The sequence below is a fragment of the Camelus ferus genome, chromosome 14 (genome assembly GCF_009834535.1).
Source record: "Camelus ferus isolate YT-003-E chromosome 14, BCGSAC_Cfer_1.0, whole genome shotgun sequence".
In the NCBI taxonomy this organism is placed as follows: Eukaryota; Metazoa; Chordata; class Mammalia; order Artiodactyla; family Camelidae; genus Camelus; species Camelus ferus.
The window spans coordinates 24,631,006-24,656,273 of NC_045709.1; the positions used below are offsets into that span (position 1 = coordinate 24,631,006).

At 57.2% G+C, this 25,268-nt stretch overlaps 1 protein-coding gene across 1 annotated transcript in view; it reads right to left on the bottom strand.

Moving 5' to 3' along the window:
• The window catches only part of LOC116668695 (multiple epidermal growth factor-like domains protein 6), a 30,957-nt gene extending 9,849 nt beyond the window's left edge, over positions 1-21,108 (bottom strand). The window contains exons 1-25 of the mRNA XM_032496812.1: positions 20,990-21,108; positions 20,496-20,630; positions 19,557-19,709; positions 18,315-18,516; positions 17,900-18,040; positions 15,874-16,000; positions 14,982-15,121; positions 13,544-13,747; positions 12,866-13,015; positions 12,477-12,656; positions 11,684-11,800; positions 11,045-11,194; positions 10,662-10,877; positions 9,734-9,838; positions 8,997-9,138; positions 8,343-8,557; positions 7,834-8,052; positions 5,676-5,782; positions 5,400-5,553; positions 5,111-5,210; positions 4,535-4,701; positions 4,170-4,343; positions 3,554-3,709; positions 1,695-1,894; positions 432-528 (exon numbers count right to left, since the gene is read on the bottom strand). Of these exons, the coding sequence (XP_032352703.1) occupies positions 432-528; positions 1,695-1,894; positions 3,554-3,709; positions 4,170-4,343; positions 4,535-4,701; positions 5,111-5,210; positions 5,400-5,553; positions 5,676-5,782; positions 7,834-8,052; positions 8,343-8,557; positions 8,997-9,138; positions 9,734-9,838; positions 10,662-10,877; positions 11,045-11,194; positions 11,684-11,800; positions 12,477-12,656; positions 12,866-13,015; positions 13,544-13,747; positions 14,982-15,121; positions 15,874-16,000; positions 17,900-18,040; positions 18,315-18,516; positions 19,557-19,676 (3,583 nt within the window). The 5' untranslated portion in view covers positions 19,677-19,709; positions 20,496-20,630; positions 20,990-21,108. The remainder of the gene's footprint in view (positions 1-431; positions 529-1,694; positions 1,895-3,553; positions 3,710-4,169; positions 4,344-4,534; positions 4,702-5,110; positions 5,211-5,399; positions 5,554-5,675; positions 5,783-7,833; positions 8,053-8,342; positions 8,558-8,996; positions 9,139-9,733; positions 9,839-10,661; positions 10,878-11,044; positions 11,195-11,683; positions 11,801-12,476; positions 12,657-12,865; positions 13,016-13,543; positions 13,748-14,981; positions 15,122-15,873; positions 16,001-17,899; positions 18,041-18,314; positions 18,517-19,556; positions 19,710-20,495; positions 20,631-20,989) is intronic.
• Between the last annotated feature and the right edge of the window lie 4,160 nt (positions 21,109-25,268).

Here is a 25,268-nt window from a genome sequence, read left to right on the forward strand (position 1 = left end):
CACCTTGTGCCTACCGTCCTGATGAGTCTCCATGTAGTGCCCTGTCCTGGGTCAAGTCCCTGGCAAGCCTTTCCCTCTTACCTGGCCTGTTTCAGGGACCCCTTCCTCTGCTTTTCTGTCGGTTGTCAAGGGCCACATGAGAATCATAGCACTATGACCGTGACAACCAAGTTCCTCGCATAAAAACTCCCAAGATACATTCTAAAGCCAAAGCTAAAAGAGCACATACAGGGAGGCATCAGGGTCTCCTGAGGCCCTGAGCCCACCCCCTGTGCTGGCTTTGGCAAGTCACTCCCCTCTCTCTCTAACAGGGGAAGTGAACATCTTGGTCTTCAAGCGGCCCATGGAGAGCTAGGTTCTCCCACCACTGGCACCTTGCCCTGGGGCCCAGTGCCCTGCTGCGGCCTCCTGCTCGGCCCCAGTGAGCCCACCTGTGCTGGAGGCCTCACAGTAGAATCCCGCAGGGCAGGGCTCACAGGAGTCCTTGGCCTCCTGGGGCTGGAATGTTCCGTTCTCACAGGGCCTTGGCTGGGGAGATCCCTCAGGACAGTAGAAGCCTGGTGGGCACCGGAAAGATGAAGGGGTAGCTGAGGTCTGGCCAGGAGGACAGTAATAACCTGCTGAGCACGGCCCGTCTGGGAAGCGTTTCCCGGCTCCTGTGGAGAGGGGGTGGAGACAGTGGGCCTGGCATCAGATAAGAAGGGAAAGGAGGAGAGGGGCTGAGCATGGCCATGGAGCTCAAGGCGCAAGGCTTTGGAGCCAAACTCTGCATCCCTGCTGGCTCTGCTGCTCACTGACTACGCAGCTATGCAGGGGGCCTCTCTGAACTCAGGCTTTTCATCTATAAAAGAGTAGCCTTATTGTGAGGATAAATGAGTTAAATGGCCTGTCTGGACACGTCCCATGGGGTCATGGAGCCAAAGTGAGAGTGCTGACTGAGGAACCTAGAAACACAGGCCAGGCTGAGGCAGTTGAGGTGTGCAGAGCCTTGCCGCCCTGGCTGCAGGGGATGGGCCAATGCCTCACATCCCCAGCCCTATTCTGGTGTGACACACTCAGGCCCTTGTGGGGGCCCCTGGGGCCTGGGGCCATTTGAGGGAATACACACTTCCTTTCTTCTGCTACCCGGTGTCATCACTACTTACTGCCCACCTCCATCTTCTGTAGGTAGTTTATATAGAAACGGAGTAGCCAATGAAAATTGACAAACTCTCATCACACTCTTCTCTTCTTCCTCTCTCCAACATGGCTACAGCTTTGTCCACCCTCTCATCTGTGGGCTCAGTCTTGGTGGGGTCCCCTGAAGTCCTGCCCCTGGCTGTTCTGGCCAGAGTCCCTGCTTCCAGAACAAGGCTGGTAACCTTCAAAGCCTGAAGCAAGCACTCCATGATTCCTCCCTGGGACACTCCAGAAATCAGGGTATTCCTGGGCTGGAGCACTCGTCTGTCTCAGTCCATCCCCTTCCCTTCTGTGAACTCACAGGGGCTGGGGCCAGGTCACCTTTGCCTGCCTCTCCTGCCCCCCTGTCCAGGTCTCAAGCAGTGTCCCTTACGGGGCTGCAGATTGGATATAATGTGAGGGGACCTGGGATGTCCACCCTCAGGGAAGTTAAGTGTCTTTGGGACCACACTTGTGGTCACTGGGGTGACCACAAAGGACATTGCAAAATCCCAGAGAGAGATGGCTCTCGTTACCTGAATCCGAGCAGAACTGTCCTGCAGGACAGGGGCTGCAATCCTCAGTGCTGCGTGCTCCAGGCCTCTCTCGGAAGGTGCCCCTGGGACATGGGTGCTGGGTGGGAGTCTGGGTACCCAAAGGGCAGTAGTAGCCAGCAGGACAGTCCACTGGCCAAAGAGGCCTGGTTTCCGGCTCCCAGGTCCCATAGGGACAGAACCTGTGGACACAGCCAGTGGGTAGTCAGGAATGAAGGATCAAAGACTTCTTTATCTCCAGGCTTCCTAGGAAGTAAGGCTCCTGCAGTGCTCCCAGGACGTGGAGGGTTTGGCAGAAGCAAATCTGAGGTCAGAGGAAACGGACATTAAGACAATGGCCTTCTGTCTCACTGAGTCTTGCGCGTGAAGCCTGCAGCCCTCCAGACCCTGCACTGGCTATAGTGTTCATTACGCTGGGCTTTGTGGGGTGATTGGGGCCTGGAGTGCTCATGGTCACTGGTTCCTGCAACCTGTCTGAGCCCTTCCGGCTCCAGGGGAGGGCAGGAAAAGTCAGAGGTCACTCGGATCGAGGAGGAGCCCCAGCCCAGTCCCCGCTCCTCACTTCCCAGCAGGGCACGTCTTGCAAAGACTCTGTCCAGGTTCATCCTGATACTGCCCTGGGGGGCAGAGCTGTGGCTCCAGGCTGCCTGGGGGGCACAAGTGCCCAGCGGGGCAGAGAGTGCCTAGAAAAGCCAAGAGAGACAGTTATTTCCTCTCAGGGGACTCCCCATCTCCTCCAGCCAGAACCCAGAACCGCCACTTCTTTCTCCCTCCATGTAAGTGTGGCCGAGGTGGGGTGCGTGATTCGTGGTGCCTATGGCACAGGACACTTCTGGGCGCCTCACACCTCAGTCCTACGAATGCCTAGAGGGGAGACAGGTGCGGGCGAAAGCCAGCCTTGTATGGAAGGGCCGTGTGGTGGAAGGAGTCAGGTCTGTCATGGCCGGGCTGAGAGGGGTGCAGGGACGGAGCTCCCCCCAGGCTTGGAGTCGGAGCCTCACTGGGTACGCAAGGCAGTCTCAGGCTTCCAAGTCAGAACCCTTCTCACGAAAGGTGTTCCCAGGGGTCCTAGTACTATGAGATGTTCCTCAAAACATAGCTTCTTTTGGGAAATGCTGCGTCAACAAAGCCCCTGGGAGACCCCGTGCTCACAAACTGAGGGCTCTTGATTGACGGCAGCATGAGATGTCAGGCTGCAGTGGGCTAATTTAGGCCACGGGAAGGGATGGGGCCAGATCAGAAAACTGTACTCTGTGTCCATATTCTGGGGGATGAAGCTGTTTTCACGCTTTCATATATTCACTTTGTTTATTTCCTGGGATACTTAATGAATGTTTTTGAAGATGCTGTCCTAGATTGGCTGTGCCCCAGAGTCGGGGCTGATGCCAGAGCTTACAGGTGGGGACTGTTGGTGGGGGGGAACCTCCTGGGCACTGCAGTGTCAGAGGAGCCTCGCCCTTGGGTCAGGAGCCCCTGCCCCTCTGACGCTGTCAGGTTGGAGCTTGGTGAAGGCAGGGACGCAGTGCCGTGCCTGGCACACAGGCGTTATCACGAGAGCTGGTTGGCAGGCAGCCTTCGAACGGGGTCACCACCGAGTGCTGTGCAGGCTGGGTCCCATCTCCCTTGCTGAGCTCCAGGCACACGAGGAGCCTCCCTAATGTATGTTCCCAGCCCTTTCCCAGCAGGCTCGAGTTCACAAGGGGCTGTTCCATTGCTGTTGGGCTATAGGGGCCTGAATGCACAGGGAGAGCCCACAGGGCGTGTCTCCCTTCCAGGCCGGCCCACTGCAGATCCCACAGCACCCAAGCCCTTCCCAGATTGTGAGGAGAGTCTGCCCTTACCTGGACTGTGCCCAGAGACAGAGGCCCTGGGGCAGAACCAGCCTCCTTCACATGGGGCCTCCGGGGAGCTCAGGCCAGCTTGGGAGCAGAACCAGCCGGCTGGGCATGGCTGGCAATCCTCCAGCGACGTGGCCCCAGGGATGGGCAGGAAAGAGCCTGCAGGTCCACACACTGTGGTCACCACAAGGAGGCCTCCCAGATGCAGACTTGTGGTGGCCCACCTCAGATTACAGAGCAGATTCTGCTCCGCCTGCGAGGCTGCCCAGCCTCCCAGCCAACTTGTCATGTGGAGTGCTGCACAGCTGAGGTGTGCCTCATCCCACGTCTCCGCTGCCAGGACCACTCACTCTCACTGTGTCTCTGCCATCCACCTCTTCTTGTGCAAACCTCCCCCGGAGAGCCTGGGCCCAGGCTTTAAGTCATCCCATTTATCACTGCACCCACTAGCCCCATGCTGTGTGGATGCAGGGTGGAAGCTGCCCTTTAAGAGCAGTTTGGGGGTTTCTTTTGTATCTTTCCCCAGGGGGCTCCCCAAGGCTGGGCCTCTACTCCCTGCCCCTCTTATGGGCCCAGAGCAGACCCCCGCACTGCTGGTGCTCATCCAACAGTGACTTACCAGCGGGGCACGGAGTGGGCCTGGGGCTGCCCTGGGAGCAGAAGTGGCCTGAAGGACAGAAATCTCCTGTGATCCCATCCGTGGGATTTGGGACAGAAGCTCCCTGAATGCAGTGGAATCCTGCACTGCAAGGCCCAGACACGGCCTCTAGGCCAGACAGGAGACAGTAGGAGCCTGTAGGGGAGACGAAAAGATGGGATCCCTGGACTTGAGGGGCAGAGAGATTGGGGCACCCCACATCCAGCTAGCAAACGTGGGATGATCTAATGTGCATTGCAGGCTGTGGCCAAAGCACCCGCATCTGAGCCAGGCCTGAGTCCTGCCCTCACTGGCCAGGGGTGATGTGGCTTAAAGTACCTCCTTACCTGGCTCACAGGGGGTGCAGTCTGACCGCTGGACAGCCCCTCTCTCTGGCTGATAGGTGCCCCTGGGGCAGGGGAACTGAGAAGCAAAGGAGGTGGAGGCAGGACAGTAATGGCCAGCAGGACACTCGTTCCCCACCACAGAGGAGGTGTTTGCCAGGCAGAAGAAGCTACAGAGAGGACAAGGTGGGAGAACGGGGCTCAGAGGGCTGCTGTGTTCCTGCAGCACAGAGAAGAGGGGAATGGCTGCCTTCCTCCCACAGCCTCAGCAGCTACCCCTGGGCTGCAGACACAGCTCTCCTGCAGCTCAAGGGACTGGTGGGAGGGTTTGCCTGGGGCTTAAATGGCTTAAATTGCAACAAAAGAGACCCAGGTTTGAAATTAGGAATGACTCAGCGATACCCAACAAAGAGATCAGAGACAGACACAAAGATGGCAAGAAGTTGTGGAAGTTCTGTGGCTTCTTAATGTCAGAGAAAACTCTTTAGGGAGCATCTCGTCTGACCACCTCCTGTAGCAGGAACGCAGACTGTGTGCCAGCTGCACATGCGGGCCCCTGGGATGCCTTTTAGCACTTACCCCTCAGGACAAGGCTCACAGTGGCCCTGGGCAGCCAGCCCATTGTGGGTGCCTGCTGGGCAGGGCCTGGGGGTACCAGTGCCTGGGGGGCAAAAGTGTCCTGAAAGGGAAACAGATCCAGCAGGTCAGGGCCAGGGAAGCCCCACTCCCTGGTGCTTGGAGCGGCCCTGTTCTAAACCCTACTCCTGGAGGGCCCAGAGGACCCTTGGCCTCTGTCTGGGAGGCAGCCTTGGAGCTTGCTCTTTCCCCACCTCCTCAGGCTCCTCCTCAGGCCAGCGCCCAAGGATACCTGCAGGGCAAGGGCCACTGGTCCAGTCCTCCAGGGAGCTGTTGGGTGCGAGGGCCCCACTGAGGCAGTAGAAGCCTGTGCTGCAGAGCCCAGAAGGGCTGGTGAGGCCAGAAGAGCCGCAGTAGTAGCCAGGCGGACATGGGGAGCAGGCAGCCTGCAGGAGATGACCCCATTAAGATGTACGACGACTTTTGACCTCAGGGGCAGTGCGGTTTGGCTGGATCCAAACAGGCCCTCTCCACACCCAGACTTTTCTCCAGACTGGGGTCTGCCTACCTCTGAGCTGAGCTTGAGACGTGGGCTGAAGGTGCCAGGTGGGCAGGGCTGGGGCACGGCCGAGCCCCTGGGGCAGTAGTGTCCCTGAGGACATGGGCCAGCTCCCTCTGCAACCAAGAGACAAGTCAGCCTGGTCACTGGGAAGGACAGGGTGAGGTGTGGGTTCTCTAGCAGCTCCACCTGCATCCCTGGTACAGGCTCTGGGCCCAGGGGGAGTCGGTCAGCTGTTTCCCAAGGCACACCTGTCAGTGGTCCTTCCTGTGACCACACCCGTTGCACCTGGCTATTCCGCTCCAGCCCATCTGCTCATACCAATGGGACAGAGGACACTGGTTGCCATGGGTTGGTGGCATCTGGAAGGGGCCCCTGAGGGAGGGGGGGGCCTCCCTGGAAAGCTCGTGCCTTAGGGGATGGACGGTGTCTGAGACCGAGGCAGGGGTTCAGCCAGATCACCACCCACTTCAGCTCTTGCTGCAGGACCCTTGGCAGACCTCCCTGTGCTGGCTAGTGCACTAACAGTTTTCCTAGTTTCTGGAGCTGCCTCGTGGTGTCTTCCCTTCTCCTCTCCTTCACCTCACATGGGCCGTGCTCTGAGTGGCCAGCCACCAGGGCAGCTCGTGGCAGAGGGTGGGAGGCAGCTGGTGGGCTGCTGCTGAGCAGACCAAGCTGTGGGAGCTGGGGCACGGGCTGTGCATCGGTGACCCCACCCCACAGCACCCGGGCCTCCCCGAGGGTGGTGTGACCCTTGGGGCTCACAGGTAGCTGCAGAGTGGCAGATAGCTGGACCTGGGTCAGTGGGCCTGACATCCAGCTTGGCTACTGACTGTGTGACCTCAGGCAAAGCAGACCCTATTCCTGAGCCTTAGTTTCCTTTTCTGTCAGAGGCAGGAGTTGGACTGGATCACAGAATTTTGTCCTTTGGGGCCTGGATTCAGAGCTCTAGGAACTCCATGAAACATAGTGAAAGTGTTGCCAGAGCTGTTCCAAGTCTTTGCTCAAAACATGCTAACCCCCACCTTTAGCAGGAGTGAACATAAATCTTTAAGTTGAAGAGTCCAGAGATAAGAAAGGAAGCTCCAAACAAAAAAACCCGGCTGGGACCAAGATGGCAGGGCATCTGACCTCCTCACACGCTGGCTTCACTACATCAGTGTATTGAATGACACAGCTGAAGGCGGAGGTCACTGGGCATCAAGGATAAAAAGGGGGTGGTGCCGCCTCCCCCAGGAAGCCCCGCCCCCTCCGCAGGGGACGAAGGCATCTGCCTCCCCATCATGAGCCTCACTCCTCCTCCCTTAGTCTTCACTCTTTATTATCAAATACCCCTCCTCAGGTGGTTGAGAAGCTGATCTATGAACTTAGTTCCCGCTTCTCCATTCTGTGGCCACTGAATGAAGCTTGGGCTGTGTCGATCTCAGATTCAATTTCGTTATTGGCTGCTCGAACCTGAATGGAAACAGAACCCTCCCCGGCTGAGGCAGAGAACCTTGGCCAGGCTGGGGCCCATATGACTTAATTTGGCAACAAAAGCTTTGGGTGTTTTCCCTGGACATGTTTTCCTGAAAGTGTGTCCATAGATTCCATCAGTTTTCAAAGGACGCTTGGTCCCTAGAAGACTAAAAACACTGGAATGATCTCTCGGCCACACATGAGAACTGCTTGGGAAGGTTATCAAAGTGACGTACCTGGGCTGGTCTACACCCCAGAAACTGAGACTGGTGGCCTGCTCCCCTGCCCCCACCACCCCCCGCACCAGTAGGTACTGGCACACCAGCAACTCAGATACACCACCATGGCACTTCACCATGGCCCTTAAGGTGAGCTTCCTCAGGCCTGCCCTGTATTTGCCCTCAGCCTGGCCAGTGTGGGGTATGGTGGTCCTTGGGGGTCCCACTGAGGATGGACAGTGAGTGGAGGAAACAATGCCAGGGCACTGTTCATTGCTGGGCCACAGTGTTCCTCCCACCAAGAACAAGAAGACCCCAAGAACACGAGAGGCCCAGGACAGGTGCCAGGTCTCTGGAAAGAACAGACTCCTCAGTTTCTCTGGGTGTACCAGTGAGTGAACGGGGGGCTTTGAATCTGCCCCTCGCCTCCCAGTCGAGGGCTTCAGGAAATGGGGCAGGGGCTCAACATCCATCAGGGAAGGGTCCATTACCTTCAGTGCCAGCTTCCGGGTTGGGCCGGGTGGACGCTCTGGAGCAGAAGAAGCCCTCCCAGCACTCTCCGCCAGCCTCTGTGGCATTGGCCCTGGGGCAGAACCTGCCCCCGTCACAGGCTCGACATCCCTGCAGGCTGCTCAGTCCAGGCACAGGGCCATAGGTGCCCGCGGGGCAGGGCTGCCAGTTGAGCTCTGTCCCTTCAGGGCAGTAGAAGCCTGTGAAGGGGCAGAGACGAGACTAGGGCCTGAGAAGGCAGAGAAGGGGAGGAAGCCTGGAGGAGGCCGGAGGAGGGAAAGCTCTGGGTGCTGGGCTGGGGCCTCTTTGCTGCAGGACTCCTGCCCAGGAAATGGAAATGTTCCATAAACTTATTATCATAATGTACAGCCCAAGCCTTTGCCTGAGGGGACTGGGGGGGGGGAGATAACTGCCCTGTAGGCAACTGCCCCCACTCCTCCCTTCTGCTTTGGACCCTCCGCTCAGTCAGCTGGGCTGGCAGGACACTAACCTCTCGGACACAGTTGTGGCCTCAGCCCTGGGACACAGTAGTGGCCACTGGGACAGATGTGACATTTCGTTGTGTGGATGCTGGAAGCGTAGGAGCCAGGAGGACACAGAGGGGGGTCAGCCATTCCTGGAGGGCAGAAGTGCCCTGGGGAGCAGGATCTCCCAGAAAGCCCCTCCATAGGGGTGACGAGGACAGTTCCTCCACTGCAGGAAATGCTGGAAAAGATATGTGCTCTCAACAGAGAACCATGGGCAGCAAATGGACTTTAAGCATGGGCCTGGGACCTTTCCTACCCTGCTCGCTCTGGGAGCCTCCCACCTCATGTCCTCCCACCCTCCAGTCTGGCCCCCGGAGGGTCAGCCTGGCTCTTGGGGTGGGATGGGTGGTGGCAGAGATGAGATGTGCTGCCACAAGTCTGGACACCAATGTCCTTCCAGTGACCTTGTGCAGAGCAGTCAGATCCCAGCACACAGCACTCAGCGCAGCCTGACCTTTGCAGGTCTACAAGTGGCCTGTAGGCCAGTGGGGGTGGCTCCGCCCTGACAGTAGGGATTTCCTCCTCTTGCTCTCTGGTAAGAAACCCTGAAACGGAACCAACTCCTCACTCTGTGGACGTGTCCCTTGTCTGTCAGAGGAGGCGAAGTGTTTGCCCACCCTGGGTGGTAGGGGGCTGGCCAGATTGGCGGGTGGCCACCAGGGCAGAGTTGCCCTCCAGAGCAGTCTTGACATCCTCCTGGGGTTCTGTTTCCTTCCTCAGACCAGGTTCCAGGTGGGCATCGGGCAGGGACAGAGGCGCCTGTAGAAGTTGGAGTGACAGATGAAAGAGGCTCTGTGCTCTGCTAGCTCCCTCTGGCCCCAGGGAGACCTTGGTCTGGGCCGGGCTCCTGTCCCCTGAGCCTCTCCCTCCAGACAGTCAGACCACGGAGGAAATGCGTCCTCGTCTCAGCTTCCAGAGGGCAGGGACCGGTTCAGTTCTGCAGTCGTCACTGAGTAAATGAAATACTTTTGCCACCCTCTTTGGTGAGGACCGAAGAGGGGAGGAACCCCCAGGCCTTTAAAAAACATCCTGGGTGGGGAGTAACTGAGGCATGAGGTGCAAAGGAGGAAGGGCAGTCACCCAAGTGAGGTTTCCTGAGATCCAGGCTGCAGGAGGGTTCTTGGAGAGGGGGAAGGCGAGGACTGTTGAGCAGAGTGGGGAGGGCATCGGGGGAGAAGGGGCCTGTGCTCAGCCCTGCACAACTCAGCACTGCCCTTCATTTAGGGGCCCTGTGGCCTGTGCTGGAAGAGGGGCTCAAAGCATGTGGAGACCCGCCTTTAACTAGCAGAGAGCTGGAAGGCAGTGGGCCTTCTGCCCTGCAGTGGTTGGCATGGCCCCAGAAGTGGTGAGGTACCCTCGAGGCAGTAGTGCCCGGCGGGGCAGAGGAGGCCCCGCGCCCCATCGGTAGGGTCCTTGCTCGTGGCTCCTCCCTTGCACCAGTGCCCTGCAGCACAGTCTCCTAGGAGAGAGGATGCCTTGTCAGCTGTTCCTGCCATGCCCTTCACTGGAGAACAGCACGAGGACCGTGGCCCCTCACCCTTTCCCCACACCCACCCGTCCCCTACGATGGCCACAGACCGCAGGAGTCCCTGGCCTGAATCCAGTCCTAGCAGCCCGGGGCCCTGGTTCAGCAAGGTCCTGAACGGGCCCTCCTCTGTTCAGTACTCAGCTCCTGGGTCAAAGCAGGTGTGGGGTCTGGGGCAGTTTGAGGTTTGCCCTCCTCAGAGACTGTCAACTTCCAGGCCTGGATTTTCCTTATGTATTAAATCATTTGCGGCCATTTTACCCAGAAACTGCCCAAACACCCCCTGAAAGTGACCCCCTCCTTCCCCTTCCCCAAACCAGCTAAGGGGGGCAAGGGTGTGGGGTAGGGCAGAGACACTAAAGACCCTCTGGGAGAACCCTGAACACAGTGCTGGGAGGGGTGGTGGAGGGGCCTCTGCTGAGAATGGTGACTGGGGTACACTTCTGCTCTGAGGCAGGCGTGCAGCGATGAGACACTCCCAATTCTGGGTGATGTCAGAATCACCTGGAGAACTTCCTAAAACCAGACAGCTGGGCCCAACCCCACACCTTCTGGCTCTCTGAGGCAGGTCTGGGGAAGGCAGTGGAAATGTAGTCCCCCTTCTAGTCCAGCAAGTCCCAGCTGCCCTGACCCCCATGTTGTCCAGTGGTCCAGGTCAACGGTGTTTCCCCTGAAGCATCTCCTCCTCAGCCTGGTCTGGGAACCACCACTCAGGCCCACCCACTGCCTAAGGACTTTTCTGCCCTGGAGGACATACCTGTTGGTGCAGTGAGCCCTGCCAGTGCACAGAATTTCCCAGCAGGGCATGGCTGGCATTCAGCGATGCTCCTTAGCCCCTTCCGAGGGCCATAAGTGCCCAGTGGGCAGCTGTGGTGTGTGGCTACAAATGTGCCCAGGGGGCAGTAGTAGCCTTGAGGACAGGGGTACAGGCTGAAGTCCTGGATGGGCCCAGCACTGGAGTCACAGTAATAACCTGGCCGGGAGTGAGGAACACTCAGGACTACCCCTCCCTGCCACCCTGGGACGTTTAGTCCTAGCAGGGTGTCCATGGAACCCAGTGCCCTGAGAACTGTGCCCCTGGAGCTCCACTCCCAGCAGCATCTCCTTTGCCAACCCCCCTAGGTCTTTGCTGCCTCTCACCTGCTGGGCACTGCCCACTGGGGGCCTGGAGACCAGCCTCCTTGCAGTAGAAGCCAGGCGGGCAGGCCTGGCACGCAGAAGGCATGGTCTGCTCCGGGAGGCTGGAGAAGGTGCCAGCGGGACATGGTGTGGGTCTGCACGATGCTGCAGCTGAGGGCACAGGGTGGCCTGGATAAGGGGAAGCCACCGGTCCAGGGAGTAGGCTTCTCATGGGCAGCAGGTGTGGACCCAGCCTCAGAGATGGGCCTTTAGGACCCATCTCTGCCCAAACTCCCTGATGCCCAGTCCCCTCTGCCACACACTTAGAGACCCCAGACCCTTTACCTGTGGCTGGAGGAGCATTACCAGGATTCATACCCCTGAGAGCTAATGAGGCTTCTGGTGCCACAAGGCCACAGCCACTGGTCCTCAGCTGTCCACACCAAATAACTCAAGCCACAGCAAACACCCCGGGTATATTTTAACCATGTCCCTCTGCAATGCTTCTCGGCCTCAGGCTGGACAGCCTGTGGCCCCTCTTCCCTCTGGCTTCCTCCCAATTGCCCAAGGTCTAGATGCAAATGGAGGAATAAGGTCTGTCAGCAGCCCTGGGAAAGGAGGGCGAGTGGGGCTGAGAGTGCAGCCCAAGGAGACACTCACGGCAGAAGGTTCCAGGGGGGCAGGGGCCCCCTGTCAGCCCATCCTCTGGAGCTGGGGAGGCTGCTCCTTCTGCACAGAAGTAGCCACCCTGGCAGGGCCCACTGGGTGTGGAGAGGCCTGGGGGCGAGAGTAGACTCACTATGAGAAGAGGTTGATCCTGCAGGGCAGGCTGGGGGCCGTGCACAGTGTCGGGCCTTGGGGGACTTGGGGCCTCTGGACTGAGGGTCCCACCAGCGGCCAAGCCGGAGTTGAGTGCCTTGTCCCGTTCTCCTCTCCATCGAGCACTGAGACGTGGTACCACTCCTGTCTCACAGGGGCCTGAGGCCCCTGCCAGCAAGCAACCAGGTTCAGTGGACTCGGGCTGGGGCCTTGGCCTCACTGTGCTCTCCAGGCTGAGAGGGACTGAGAGCTGGGGCAGGAAGAGTCTAGCTCATGTTTGGGTCCCCAGTGACCAGTGGTGTCCAGCCACAGTCGGTTCTCAGGAAGTGTGCCACAGAGCCCCTCTCTCTGCAGAGACCTGCCCTCCTCCCCACACTATTCTGTGTGACCCACCTGAGCTCACTCGACAGTGACAGCCACAGATTTATGCAGCACAGCCCTGCCCGTAAGTGCACCAAGCACACCGCAACATGAAGCAGGTTCAGGCATCAGTTCTCAGTTTTCAGAGGAAAACCATGGCGGCATGCTTGAGTCACACAGCTAGTGAGAGAGGGTCTAGATTCATGGCAGCTCTCTCACCACCCTGCCTAGCCTGGGTCACAGCATGATGTCCGGAGAGGGTGCTGGTCCTCACCAGAAGTGGCGCAGAAATATCCTGGGGGGCAGGGCATGGGCTCTGGGCTGCCCCTGGGGCAGAAGGAGCCAGCCGGGCACTTTCCCCCCGTGGCTGTGGCTGGGCACAGGCAGTTGGTGCTGGTGTAGTTGTCCAGGTCGAAGGGGCGGGCGGTCCACGCTGCTGATACGCAGAACCACCCTGAGGTGGAAGCCAGCAGGGAAGGGTAAGTGGTGGGGCAGGAAGGTGGGCAGTGGTCCTGGGGTTCAAGGGCCAAGCACCCACAGGCTGCAGGCCCACCCCTCCCAGTAGCTGTGCCAGGGGATAGCCTGAGTCACTCCAGGTCTGGGGACAGAAGGGAGAAGTGCAGGAATAAGTGGGAACTTCTTAAGGTACTTAGGGAAACTCACCTGCATCACAGGGCCCGGAGGCCTGAGTCAGATTCTCCTGCCCGCAGTAGTGGCCTGGGGGGCAGGGTAGACAGCTGTCCAGGCTCTGGGTGAGTGGGTCTGGATTGTAGTAGCCCCGAGGGCAAGGGAACTGGGTGGCATACTTGGTGCCTGAGAAGCAAAGTTCAGAGAAGAGGGTCCAGCTTGCTGGAGTCCAGCTGGGCCCAGGGCTGGGGCGGGAGACAGTGCCACTTGCTGCTGCGTGCACCCTCCTGCAGGGCCTGTCCCCTCACCAGTCGCTTCCACCGGACTTCCCAGGCTGTGTGGCACTGGGCCTGGGGTCCACAAAGCCACTTATCTTCCCTGTGGTCAACTTTACTGGAAGGCATGGGGCCAAAAAATTTATAACATATTGGTAATTTTAAATCTTTATTTTTTAGCCAACATAGATCTAATATGGAGTGGAAAGTAAAACTCTCATGAATTTGAAAGACGAGGCAAAGGAAGTGAAGAAACTCCGTGTTCAAAGCCAGCTTCTTTGGGCTTGGCCCGGGGGGGACCAGTCCTCCCCTGGGTCTTTGGGATGGGTGGCGGGAAAGTCTCAGAGGCAGAGAATGTCTGTGTGCTCCTCAGTTGCCACAGCAGTTTTCAGATTGGCAAGAGCCAAACCCTCTGGCCAAGCCTGGCCCAGGCACTCACCTCTGGGGCAGTAGAAGCCGGCGGGGCAGGGGTGCTGGCTGTAGGTGGTAAGGTTCTCAGGGCAGTAGTAGCCAGCAGGGCAGGGAAAGCAAGAGGCTTGGCCAGTCAGGTTGCTGTAGGAGCCAGCACGGCAAGGCTGGGGGAGGCTGCTTCCCCTGGGGCAGAAGTGGCCTTGGGGACAGGGGCCCCCCTGCTCCGAGTGGCCTGAGGAAAGGAAGGAAGCTGAGTGGGGGGTGCTAGCCTAGTCATAGCAGAGCATGCTGCAGCCTGGGGTGACCAGGGTGGTGCCACCAGGATGAAAGGGGGACCTGGATTTGGGTCAGAGGCTCAAGGGTTTTATAAAGAAATAATGCTGATAACTAATGTTTGCACATCCCCTTCCAGATCAAAACACGTGTCTTTCCATACATGTTATATCATTAGAGCCTCAGAAAACCCCTCTTTGGTAGGTGGGCAGTAGTAATGATGCAGCCTTGCTGGGGACGACGACCTGAGAAGGAAACTGACCCTGCCGAGACTCAGACCCTTTTCCTGACGTTGATTATGGTGCCCATTCGAGGACAGGCTCTGTGAGCGCTCACTTTGTGATAACACAGACTTAGAGAGCATTGCTTTCACATGTAGCTGTAATGGACCAGGAGGGCTGGTTCTGGTTTTGGTGGGTTGTCCTGGCTGAGCCACCTGGGCCCCCTCCATCACTCCAGCCCCTGCACGGGGGACATGGATTCCATTCTCTTGCTCCCCTCCCGACACCCAGAACTTAACCTCCCACCCAGGGACAGGACTTCTGCCTCAGGCGTTTTCTGGACCAGTGGAAATGTTAGAGGAGAGGGATTTTAAGGGCCCTTGCCAACGCTGCAGCTCTGCTCTGCGCCCAGTCAGACGTCCCGAGGATGAGGCACACCCACCGAGGACAAGGGCAGCGGCCACTAGAGGGAGCCCCTCTGCCTCACTCGTCCTGCTGGGGCGCGGAGGGTCTCCGGCCCCCACACTCAGCTCACCTCTGGGTGGCCCACAGGGCAAATTCTGGTACCCACTGGTCTCTGGAAGCTCCCTGGTCCTCCCTGGCCACCTCCTTGCAAATCTGTGACATTCCTGCCTTTAGGCCGATGGGGCTCTGATTCACGAGATCAGATGGCCGGGGTGGGCTTGGGGCTGCAGCTGTGACAAGAGCCCCGTGACTGCAGTGCAGGAAGGCAGTGAGCCACTCTGTGAGAAGCTGCTGGGCAGAGGCAGGGGGGTGGGAGGCCAGAGGGTCCAAGAGTAGCTGTCAGACCACTAAACACTCGGCCAAGGCTCATCTCCAGGCCTACCCTGCTCACACACTCCCCTGTCCTCAGACTGCCCCCACCTAGTCACCTCCCATCACTAGAATGCCTGCCTAACTCTGGGTGTCTGGCCAGGGCAGGGCCTGCTCCTGTCCTGAGAGGACCCTTACCTGTTGGGTTTGGGGAGAAGACTCCTGCCAAACAGAAGTAGCCAGGGGAGCAGGTTCCAGAGGGGGTAGTGAGGCCAGACGCACCGCAGAAATGGCCAGGGGGGCAGGACAAGCACTCAGAGGCCCTGGAGAGAAACATCCTGGGGAGACAGAGAGACTCCTGGGGAGTCGGGCCAGGGAGGTGTCCCAGGGCAAAAAGAAGATGGGTCAGGGGACCAGGCACTCTGAGGGTGGAGGGCTGTTCAGGCAGGGACATGCCTTTCTGGGGCCTTTCCACTTCTCCTCTGTAGTCTCCCTGGGATTCCTCCTGCTTACACGGTATCCAGGGCAGCATCCTGGCAGATGCCTGAGCAGGAGGGTGGTCTCTCTGTCTCTCACAACAGGCACCTGGTTACAGTTGTCCTTCTCTATCTTAATCTCCAATTCGAACTCAGGCTGTCTAGGGCCACAGACCTCTGGGTCTGGCAACTACAGTCAGAACACCCAACAGCCTTTCGGGCACTGGTTCTACTGCTGTCCCCTTGCTCTGGGGTATCCTCTCCCGGGGGGCTGGGAGTTTCCCAGAGGTGGGGAGACAGAGCACTGCTCTCAGGTGCAACACAGGCAGACATGCGGTGTTCCTAATGCTTTTCTTTCTCGGACATGACTTGTTCTCAAGCTCTCAGCAGTCGGCACTGCCTGCCTTTATTCTGGCCAGCTCTCTCCTTCCATTGTACTGCTAGTGAGGGGATTTCTGCCCTCACAGGCCACATGAAACTCCTGCTTTCGAAGACCCATGATCCTCCATGGAAGGGGGAGGGGTGTTGATGATGAGACGGTCAACACAGGAAGAGAACTAGGAAGAAAACAGTTCTGGGCTGACCCCCATGGGCCTGGGGGCAGTGGCACTCACCGATCCGAGAACGTGCCCATAGGGCAGGGGAGGGGCACTTCCGTTCCCTCTGGACAGAAATGGCCTGGAGGGCAAGGTCCCCCTGTCTTGGCACGGATATCTCCAACAGGGTGGGTGACCTCAGCTCCTGCCCAAAGTCAGAGGTGGGTGAGATCACAGAGGAGCCTCTACCCAGCCAGAGCTGTCACTCAGCAGCCTGTACCTCATGCATGCTCTGCAGGAGGACATTTCCAGGACGAGCAAGCTCAGTTTGAAAGCTGCAGAGAAGGTACCTCACTCCCCAGGTGGCTCTCAAGCCCAAGTTCTGCCCAATCCTGATCTCCATGGGGATGCCTAGTGGTGCCTCAGGTAGGGGTAGGGTCCGGAGATGTGTCCCCTTTTAAACTAATTATGGGTTATCTGGTTAGGACTCCAAAGTGGGGAGAAGATATCGGGATGCTGGCATTTGCCCTATCCTGGAGAAATGTAGGTGTGAGACAGGAGAGGGCTTGGGGGCTCCAGGTCCAGCTCGGGAAGGAAATCCAAGTGGCCCAACATAGACCTCTGCGACATTTGTTTTGGAGATCTGGTCCCATCTTGGCCAAGTTTTCATTTTCATTTGTCCCCTTATGGTTCGCTCAAGCCTTTTTGGTATGAGATGGGGCACATAATTATATCGATGATAAACTCTAAGAAGAGGGCTTTTGTACTGTTATGGGAAGAGAAAAGAGAGTGATGTGTGACTGCCCCCAAAGCCGCCGGATTTGTCTGGGAAGGCTGCGTGTGTGCACTTCTGCATGTCACCCCCGGACACAGGTGCCGAGGCTGGAGGAAGAAGACTGGGTGGCGTGTGTATGAGCACCGTGGCCCCACAGCTGCGTGAACGCCATCTCCACAGCACAGAGAGCACTGATGCGATGGGGGAGGAGAGACTGCCTCATGTCAGGAGACTTTCTGGGACAAGGGAGGCCTGGAGTAACGGCCTCACCCTGGTGTGCCCCTGGACCTGCTTGTGAAGCAGAAGTGCCACCTGGCAGAGATCGTTGGGCCGGTGTTTGTCTTATAAACACATGTGGGCTTGGTGCCAGCCTCGGCCGCACAGAATCTGCCCAGGTGGCACTGAGGTCACACGAGGTGGGCCTTGGTAGGGTCACTCCATCAGCCAGACGCAGTCTCGTCACTGGAAGGACATGGTGAGAAGTCCTGTTCCCTGAGGGCTCCTCCAGCCCAGGAGTTCTGTGATTCATGGTCTTATGGCTCCCCTTGCTTAGCTATGCCCTTAACAGCTCACTTGGCTGGGAAGTCTCCTGATGCTGACCTAGGAGAAAGCCTGTCTAGGGTCGGGCCTTCAATGCCCCCACCCCGAGGAGGGCAGCGGGTTGGAGCTGAGACTCAGTCTTCCCTGCAGGAGGCCAGTCCCACCCTCTCCCTTCCGGGCCCGTGTCACTGAGCCCATTCCTCCATCACCCCGACCTACAGAGCTGCTCTCCTGTGTTACGGTCACTTCTCAGGCTCAGTCAGGCTGTGCTTTTTCACTGCCTTCCTGGTCTCTGCTTTATTTAATTTCTACCTCAACACTATGCACTCCCATACTCTTAGTAGTCCTATCAGAAACCAAGTGATGTGATTTCCTGCACTAAGGAGTGGTGACACGGGCCTTCTGCTGAAAGACCCAAAGGCCCTGTCCTTAACCCCTGAGCCAGCAGGGAGAAAAGGTTCCCCGTGAGCTGCTGCTCCTCAGGCCCCAAGGCACAGCCTTGACCGTCTCCCCAGGAGATCCCATCTGCTCCTTTCTGTCTCCTCCTGTAGGATGTGGCCAGCAGCCTCGGGCTTGGTTTTGGCCCTGACATGGACTGGACATATCCAGAGGACAGGACAAGGGTAGGCAGCCAGTGCCCTGGGAGCAGCAGGTCCACTCTTGGTGGCTCTCTTGGCTGCTCTCTTGGCCTAGAGAGCAAAGTGGCTTTGGTCACCCTGTGCCCTGCCCACCCTGTGTGTAGACGGTTTCAGTAGCAGCTCTGCTCTGCTTTCCAAGAAGCCCACATACCTGAGCCATTGTTGTGCTGCCCGTCCACCCAGGGTATGGCCTCCAGCGAGCCTTCTGGACAGGTATGGCCCTCAGTACCGAGGTTTCCCCATGCCCCACTGAGAGGTCTTAGACTCTGTGCCCCTCCTGGACAGTAAAACCCTGGAAACAGAGGAATCACTCAGGCTGACCTGCTCTTGGGGGTAGAGCTCAGCTCCTTGACCTCCTGTCCTTGAGGGTCCTGCCACTCCAGTAACGGCTCCTGTTTTGCCTAAGCCCAGCTACACTGACTTGGGAAGACTTCCCCTGGGTTCTGTCCAACCCACCTTAGCCTCAGGGACTGAGGATCCCAGGGCCAGTGCCGAGGTGGCAGGCTGGCCACCCTCTGCTTGGTGCTTTTCCTGGCCAGTCATCGGGGAGACTCGGGGGCCCTCACCTGGTGCGCATGGGCCCCTGGGGGCAGCCTGGCCCGCCTCAGCGCAGAACAGCCCAGGTGGGCAGGGCAGGCACCAGCTCACATCTGGTGCCCCTTTCTCCGCATTCCAGGTGCCAGCAGGGCAGGGCCTCTGCCTGGGGTCCTTGGTGCCAGCAGGGCAAAAATGGCCAGGGGGGCAGAGGTCACCAAAGGGGAGTCCCTCCTGGAGGAAAAGGGGTCTGTCAAGGCTTAAAGTCAGGAGCAAGGGGGTTCTCTCGTGGTCCTGCCTGATTGCCTCTCTGGGGAAGCCTGCCTGGCTCAGCCTGGCCACTCCTGCTCCTGCATGTGCATTGGTCTGCCCTCTGGGAACCGCACTGGGAGTTTAACTTTGCAGAAAAATAAAGTGAACTGTAATATTAAATAGCCTAAGCAGCCCCAATCCCCTGTCTGTTAGATGAAACTATTGATGCAGAGCTTCAGCTGTGGTCAGGTAACCTGTCTGTCTGTCTTTCTGTATCCATCCATCCATCCATCCACCCGTCACCTTCACACCAGCGAGCACAACTACTCGTCATTATTAATAGTTCCCCAGCTCCCCCCAGGCTTGACATGGCATATCTCTGCCTAGACATTTTCTTATTACTGGGCCATTGTGGTGTTTTGTATATTTTTGTTTCATTTTGTTTTTGCTATTAACATTTGTGGTTTGAACATCTTTGCATAAATCACTATTTTTTCCCCTTTCAGGCTCCTTTCCAGATTGGAATGACTGGATTGGAAGATCTGAACTGCCTTGGGGCCCTTGCCATACACTGCCTGGGTACAATGGACTCTGCTCCCCAGCAGTGCCCGCCAAGGGCACTGGCAATTGTGTTTACTCTTGATGATTTGTAGGTGCATGTTGTGAAAAATGGCTTTGCTTCACGTGTCCTTGGCTGTCAGCCCAGCTGTGCCCTTTCCCTAGCTGATGACACATTTGTATTTGGTCCCTCTTCAGGTGGAAGCTGGAAATCGACGTTGAATACCTTTTCTCTACTTTTTCACATTTTTATCAGCCATGTGTAATGGTTGTGGGTCTACCAGCTCTGTCTCTGCAGTAGTTCCGTCCTGTCTTTGCTGGGGGCGCACTGTCATCCCATTAGGTGGCAAGCCCTAGAGGGCAGGCACTAGGCCTTGCCCTCTGCTGTGGCCCCCAGCCCCGGCCCAGGCCTCTGTGCTTAGGCTGGCCTTGCCTCTGGGAGGCCCAGTGGGGCCTGCACTCACCGGGGAAGAGGTGTTGGAACCAGGCCCACAGTGATACCCGGGACGGCATAGCCCCTGGGGCTCAGCCAGGCCGGCTTTGCCGCAGAAGGTCCCAGAGCGGCATGGCTGGCAGTCCTCCATGTGGGCGGCCCCAGGGGCCTCTCGGAAAGTGCCCTGGGCAGAGAGAAGGATACCACCAAGGTCAAGGTCCTGGAGACCAGAATAGGGGCTCCAGGCCTGAACAGGTTGGCCACTCTGCCAAGAAGGGAGGAGAGCAGGGCCCCTTTACCCTCACCTGGGACAGGAGGAGCAGGGGAATGGGAGATCCCTGATCAAGAAATGAGCCTCCAATGAGGGGAGGCTAGGGAAAAAAAAAAAAGAAGAAGAAGAAGAAAAAGAAATGAGCCTCCAAGACACTCGCAGGAATGGGTGGGATTTACTTTTCGACAGATCAAAAGAGTTTGACTGCAAAGTGCCCATCCGATGAGGAGCGTCGTAGCTAGAAGTCATTCGATTCTGCTAGCAGGCAGGAAAAGAGAACAGAAGCCACCAGGCCGTCTAAGAGGTGCATGTATCTTGGGGAGAGGAAGCCGTGGTGTAGGGGCAGTGGGGACAGAGGGCTTATGGGGCTTGGAGAGCAAATGCTGCCCTTCCTGCCCAGGCCCCACCTGGCCTCCTCCCTTCCTCTGCGTCCCTCTCACCCCCACAAGCCTGTGTCACTTTGTCCCTTGTGACTTTCTGGTCTGGCAGCACTATCAGAAACCAGCTGCAGGAAAGTGAGCGGTCCAGCCCTCATCTGAGCTGGGGTGGGAGGAGGAGGGCTGGGTCCAAAGGCTGGACCGCTGCACATGCCATGGTGAAAGGATGCTGTCTGTCCCACCCACCCGGACAGGGCTGATGGCTCTAGAACTTCCCTACCCAAAAGCAAAGAATGGCTGGAAGGGTGGGGGAACTTCTCACCCTGGGACAGGGGATGGACAGCAGGCCCTGGGCTGGGCAGTAGTGCCCAGGTGGACACGCAAGGGGGCTAGCCAGCTTTGTCTGGTTGCAGAGTTTTCCTCCTGGGCACTCCTGACACCAGAGACGACCTGGACCCTGGAAAGAGGGGTTGGTAGTAAGGCTGGTTTCTTTCCACACTGCTAACATTTGGGCCAGGCCTGGTGCATAGCAGGTACTCAGGAAATGTGTTGAATTGCACTGGAGATGCTTCTGGCCTGGGCCCCAGGCTCTGCGTTTGTTTGCGCCTTCCTTTCTGAGGAGGGCAGGGCCTGAGAGTGCCTGAGCACAGGGCAGATGCCAGTAGAACTGAGGTGCTCTGTGGGCATCTGACTTGGTCCACACATTGTCAACGTCCGGAGGGAGGGCCGGGATGGAGCCTCTGCTCTGCTGGCCACCACCCCACCTCCCTTACCTTAGAACCCTCCCATTTCCAGGCCCTCTGAGGGAACACTTACTGAGAAGCTGCCAGCACTGCATGGCCGTGGAGTGGCGGTGCCCAGCTCAGGGCAGTGGTGACCAGCTGGGCACAGCACACAGGCCACAGCCAGCCTCGCACCAGGACTCTGGCGGGAGGTTCCCCTGGAGGAGAAGTAGAGAGCTGAGGGGGTGGGGCCCACAGCCTTGCTGGGGGAGGAGCTGTGACAGCCACATGCGGTCACCGTTGTCCCCATGCACACCACAGGGTTCGAGAGCAACCAGGCCCCTAGGTAAGGCTGAGGATGTGCCTGGTGTGACCTAGTGGTAGTGAGGCACAAGAGAGTTTGAAACCAGGCTGTGGGCTAACTGTGCTTCTTTTGAAGTGTCTGTTCCTTCGCTTTGCTTACATTTTCCATTCGGTTTTCTCTCTTAGTTTAACTGATTCGCAATGGCTCTTTGCGTAATAAGGCAGTAAGTAGATGGATGTTAGCCTGTCATTCATGCTGAAAATACCTCCCCGCTTTGTGGTTTGCCTTTTACCTTTGTTTATGATGACTTTGAAGGACAGAAGCTTGTATCGTTGTCTAAATCTTGCAGTCTTTTCCTCAATTATTCTGCCTTTCATGTCATGCTTAGATTTTCCACACTCTGTCAGATTTTATTAATCTCTATTTATATTTTGTTTGTAATTTTATAATTTTTTTACATTGAAATCCATATTTGTTCTGAAATTTATTTTGGTTAATGTTGTTTTCACTTTTTACAAGAACAAGTATTACTTTTTAAATTAAAAACTCTAAGTTTTACTTTTTGACTAGAGGAATAAAAGGCACTTCTTGTTCAAATAGTCATATCAACAGAGAACCCCGGAGCTTGGGCCAAATCTCTGCTGAGAACTTGGCTGGCATTAGCTCCCAGCGCACTTGGCCTATTGGCTGAGCTGCTCTGAATCAGCTTCTCCACTGGAGTGTGGGCACCTTCCCCACTGACTGCAGCCCAAAGCGTTCTCCCTCTATCTATATCTGGGCCCATGGGGTCCCGAGCCCTGGCCCCTGCCCATCCTATTCCTGTGTCTTGTCTCCAGAAAGCTGCAGGCCCTAAGGGCAGTCTGTCTTTGAAGATTCCTCAGTGCCCAGAGCAGCACTGGGCTCTAGCGGGTAACATATGATCACTTAGCTTCAAGAACAGCCACACCGCTCAGCCTCCCTTACCGTGGGCAGAGCACAGGCTTGGGTGTCCCACGCGGGCAGAAGGCCCCTGCTGGGCAGGGCAGACAGTCTTCTGCCTGGCTGTTGCCTGCCTGAGAGCTGTAGGTGCCTGCTGGGCAGGGGAACTGGGTGCCCCACTTTGTACCTGTGTTAGAGAAGAAAGCAGGGGTCTGAGGAGGGAAGAGGTGGGTGGTCAGAGCTGCACTATCCAGGCACAGCGGCTCCTCACCTCCTCCCTGGGGACAGGTCCTCAAGGGAGGCCACTGGGGATGGGCACGGAATGGGGGTGCCACTCACTGAGGACCCAGCCTTTGTCTGGGCTGGCATGCCCTGTGACTCTCCAGTCAGGAAGTTCGCTGGCTGGCCACTCCCAGCCCTCCTCTCAGGACGGTCTTCCTGAAATCTCACCTTAATCTGGGAGGCATGCAGGCTGGCCCATGCATATTTCACTCCAGATACTGACCTGTGACCCTGCCAGGGCAGACTCTGGCCCTACTCACCTTGTGGGCAGTAATGTCCCGCTGCGCATGTCCCTGAGGGCATCTGGGCTCCACTGACACAGAACCAACCCCCGGGACAGGGCGTACACTCCTCGCCCGCAGTCAGTCCGGTCTGGTTACTCCAGGTGCCTGGGGGACACTGGAACTGGGTTGGCTGTTTGGTGCCCTGAGGGCAATAATGGCCAGCTGGGCAGGGGGTGGGGGGCCAGGCTGAACCCCCTTTTCCTGCAAACACAGTCCTGAGCTAGGCCTGAAGGAGCAGCAGCCCCTGCAGTCACATCCCTCGGGCAGGTGGCAGGGACATTGGCTGGGGCTCAGCACTGGGGAAGGGGTGTCTGGGTTGCAGGTGGCCCAGAGGCTGCCCCACCTGAGGCAGTGGGGCAAGACTGGGAAAGCTCTTCCTGGTCCCACCCTCAAGCACCTAACATGGGGGAAGGAGGGGCTGTGGGCCAGGGTCTGTTTTCCTGGCCCCTGCCTTGGAGTGCAACTGGTTCTTCGCCCCTAGGCAGGGTATGGCAGGTGGCGAGGCTGCCTCTCTTGCCCCTCACTTACCTCTAGGACAGGCCAGTCCCGAGGGGCAGATCTCACACTGTGACAGGTCAGAGAGGTCCCTGCGGTTGCTGAAGGTCCCCGGTGGACAGGCATGAGTGGGAGTGTGGGGACTTGAGGAGCCCACAGGGCACATGTACCTATGACAACCGAGGAGTCAGAGCCTAGTACCCACCATGCAGAACCCAACATCCTGGAGAATCACAATAAAATCCCCCTGGGCCTGCAGGCCTGCTGTGTGGCTTTGGCATGGTAACCTGGCCTCTCTGAGCTGTCTTTTCCCTATAGAAAAGCCAGGGGTTGCCCAGCTGCTTCCTGAGCACGCTCAGGCCCCAGTGCTCCTACAGGAGGTCCAGGAATCCTGGGCTGGTGTGACCCTGAGCCCTGCTCTGGGGCCAGGGGCTCAGCCCTCCCAAGACACTGAGGCAGGTGAATTCTTGGAGAAGCCTCACCTGAACCTGAGGGCCTGACTCTCTAATGGTGGTAGGAGGATTCAGAGCCCCCATCCAGTCACCCTGTCATTGAGAACTCAAAGCCCCTTACCCCGGTGTGCACTCTGTGTCTGGCTGAGTCAGCCCAGCCTGGGTGCAGGCCTTGCCTGCTGGGCACGGAGTGCAGTCTGTGGCTTCATCCTGGCCTGGGTGGGGACTGAATGTGCCTGGCTGGCATGGGATGGGGTGGGTGGTTCCGTTGGGACAGAAGTGCCCTGCTGGGCACTGCAGACACTGGCTGAGAACTGGAGAGAGAACAGCCCACATCACTGTAGTAACAGGTAACGTATTGTGTGAAGAGAAAATCCTGAAATCTACATACCAAAAAAAAGGCACTATAGCAAGTAAATGAAGCAGGTAAGATTAAAGGATACAAAGTCAACATAAAAAAGTCAATACTAGCCAGGGCCTTTAAGAGATATTTGTACACCCATGTTCATAGCGGCATTACTCACAGTAGCTAAAATGCGGAAGCAACCCAAATGTCCATCAGCAGGAAAATGGATAAGCAAAATGTGGTATATATGTACAATGGAATATTGTTCAGCCTTAAAAAAGGAAAAAATTCAGATATACGTGACACCGTGGATGAACCTTGAGGATGTTATACTAAGTGAAATAAGCTAGCCATAAAAAGACAAATACTGTGTGATTCCACTTAAATGAGATACTTAGTTGTCAAAGTCATAGAAACAGGAAGCAGAATGCTGCTTGCCAGGAGCCTGGGGGGAAAAGGGGAATGGGGGATTATTGCCTAATGGGTACAGAGCTCTAGGTTTATAAGATGAAAAGAGCTGTGAGGATGGAAGGTGGTGATAGTTGGACATCATGAATGTATTTCATACCACTGAACTGTACACTTACAAATGGTTAAGATGGTAACTTTTATGTATATTTTTTACCACAATAATAAACAAATCGAAAAATCCCAATAATAGTTGCAAACACTAGGAAATTGAAATAAAAAATACAATTCCATTGACAACAGCCTCCAGAAACAGTAAACAATAAATCGGGAATAAATCTAACAAAGTACGTGCAGGCCTTGTATACTGAGAACTGTGACCCTCTGCCAATACCGCGTGCCCAGGAAGGAGGAGAACCAGTACTTGCACGTCTACGGGGCCCACGCGCCGCAATGTGCCGCATGCTTCCTTCCTCCTGCACTGACTCATTGCATTCTCCCCACAGCCCTGTGGGTGTGTTTGGGGCGGGGGTAGCTGGACTCTGCTCCTCAGAGACCACCTGGGCTCCCTGGGGGTGTGCAGACCAAGCCGAGCACTGCGGACCCAGCACCGTCCCAGCCCATCCTGATGCAGTCAGGGTCCCCCGCCTGCTCTCACGTACATGTGGGGCAGGGCTGGCAGTCAAGGCCTCTGTCTGAGAAGAAGGGGCCCAGAGGGCAGAAGAAATAGCTACCATGCTGTGGGCGTGGCTGCTGTCTAGGCTGGACTACAAAGAAACACAGGTGAGGGCGCAGGTAGGTCGTGACTAACACCTGTACCTGGAGGCTGCCGATATTTGGGATTCCAGCTCAGGTGCTTACTTTTGTCAAGTGTCTTTGCAGAT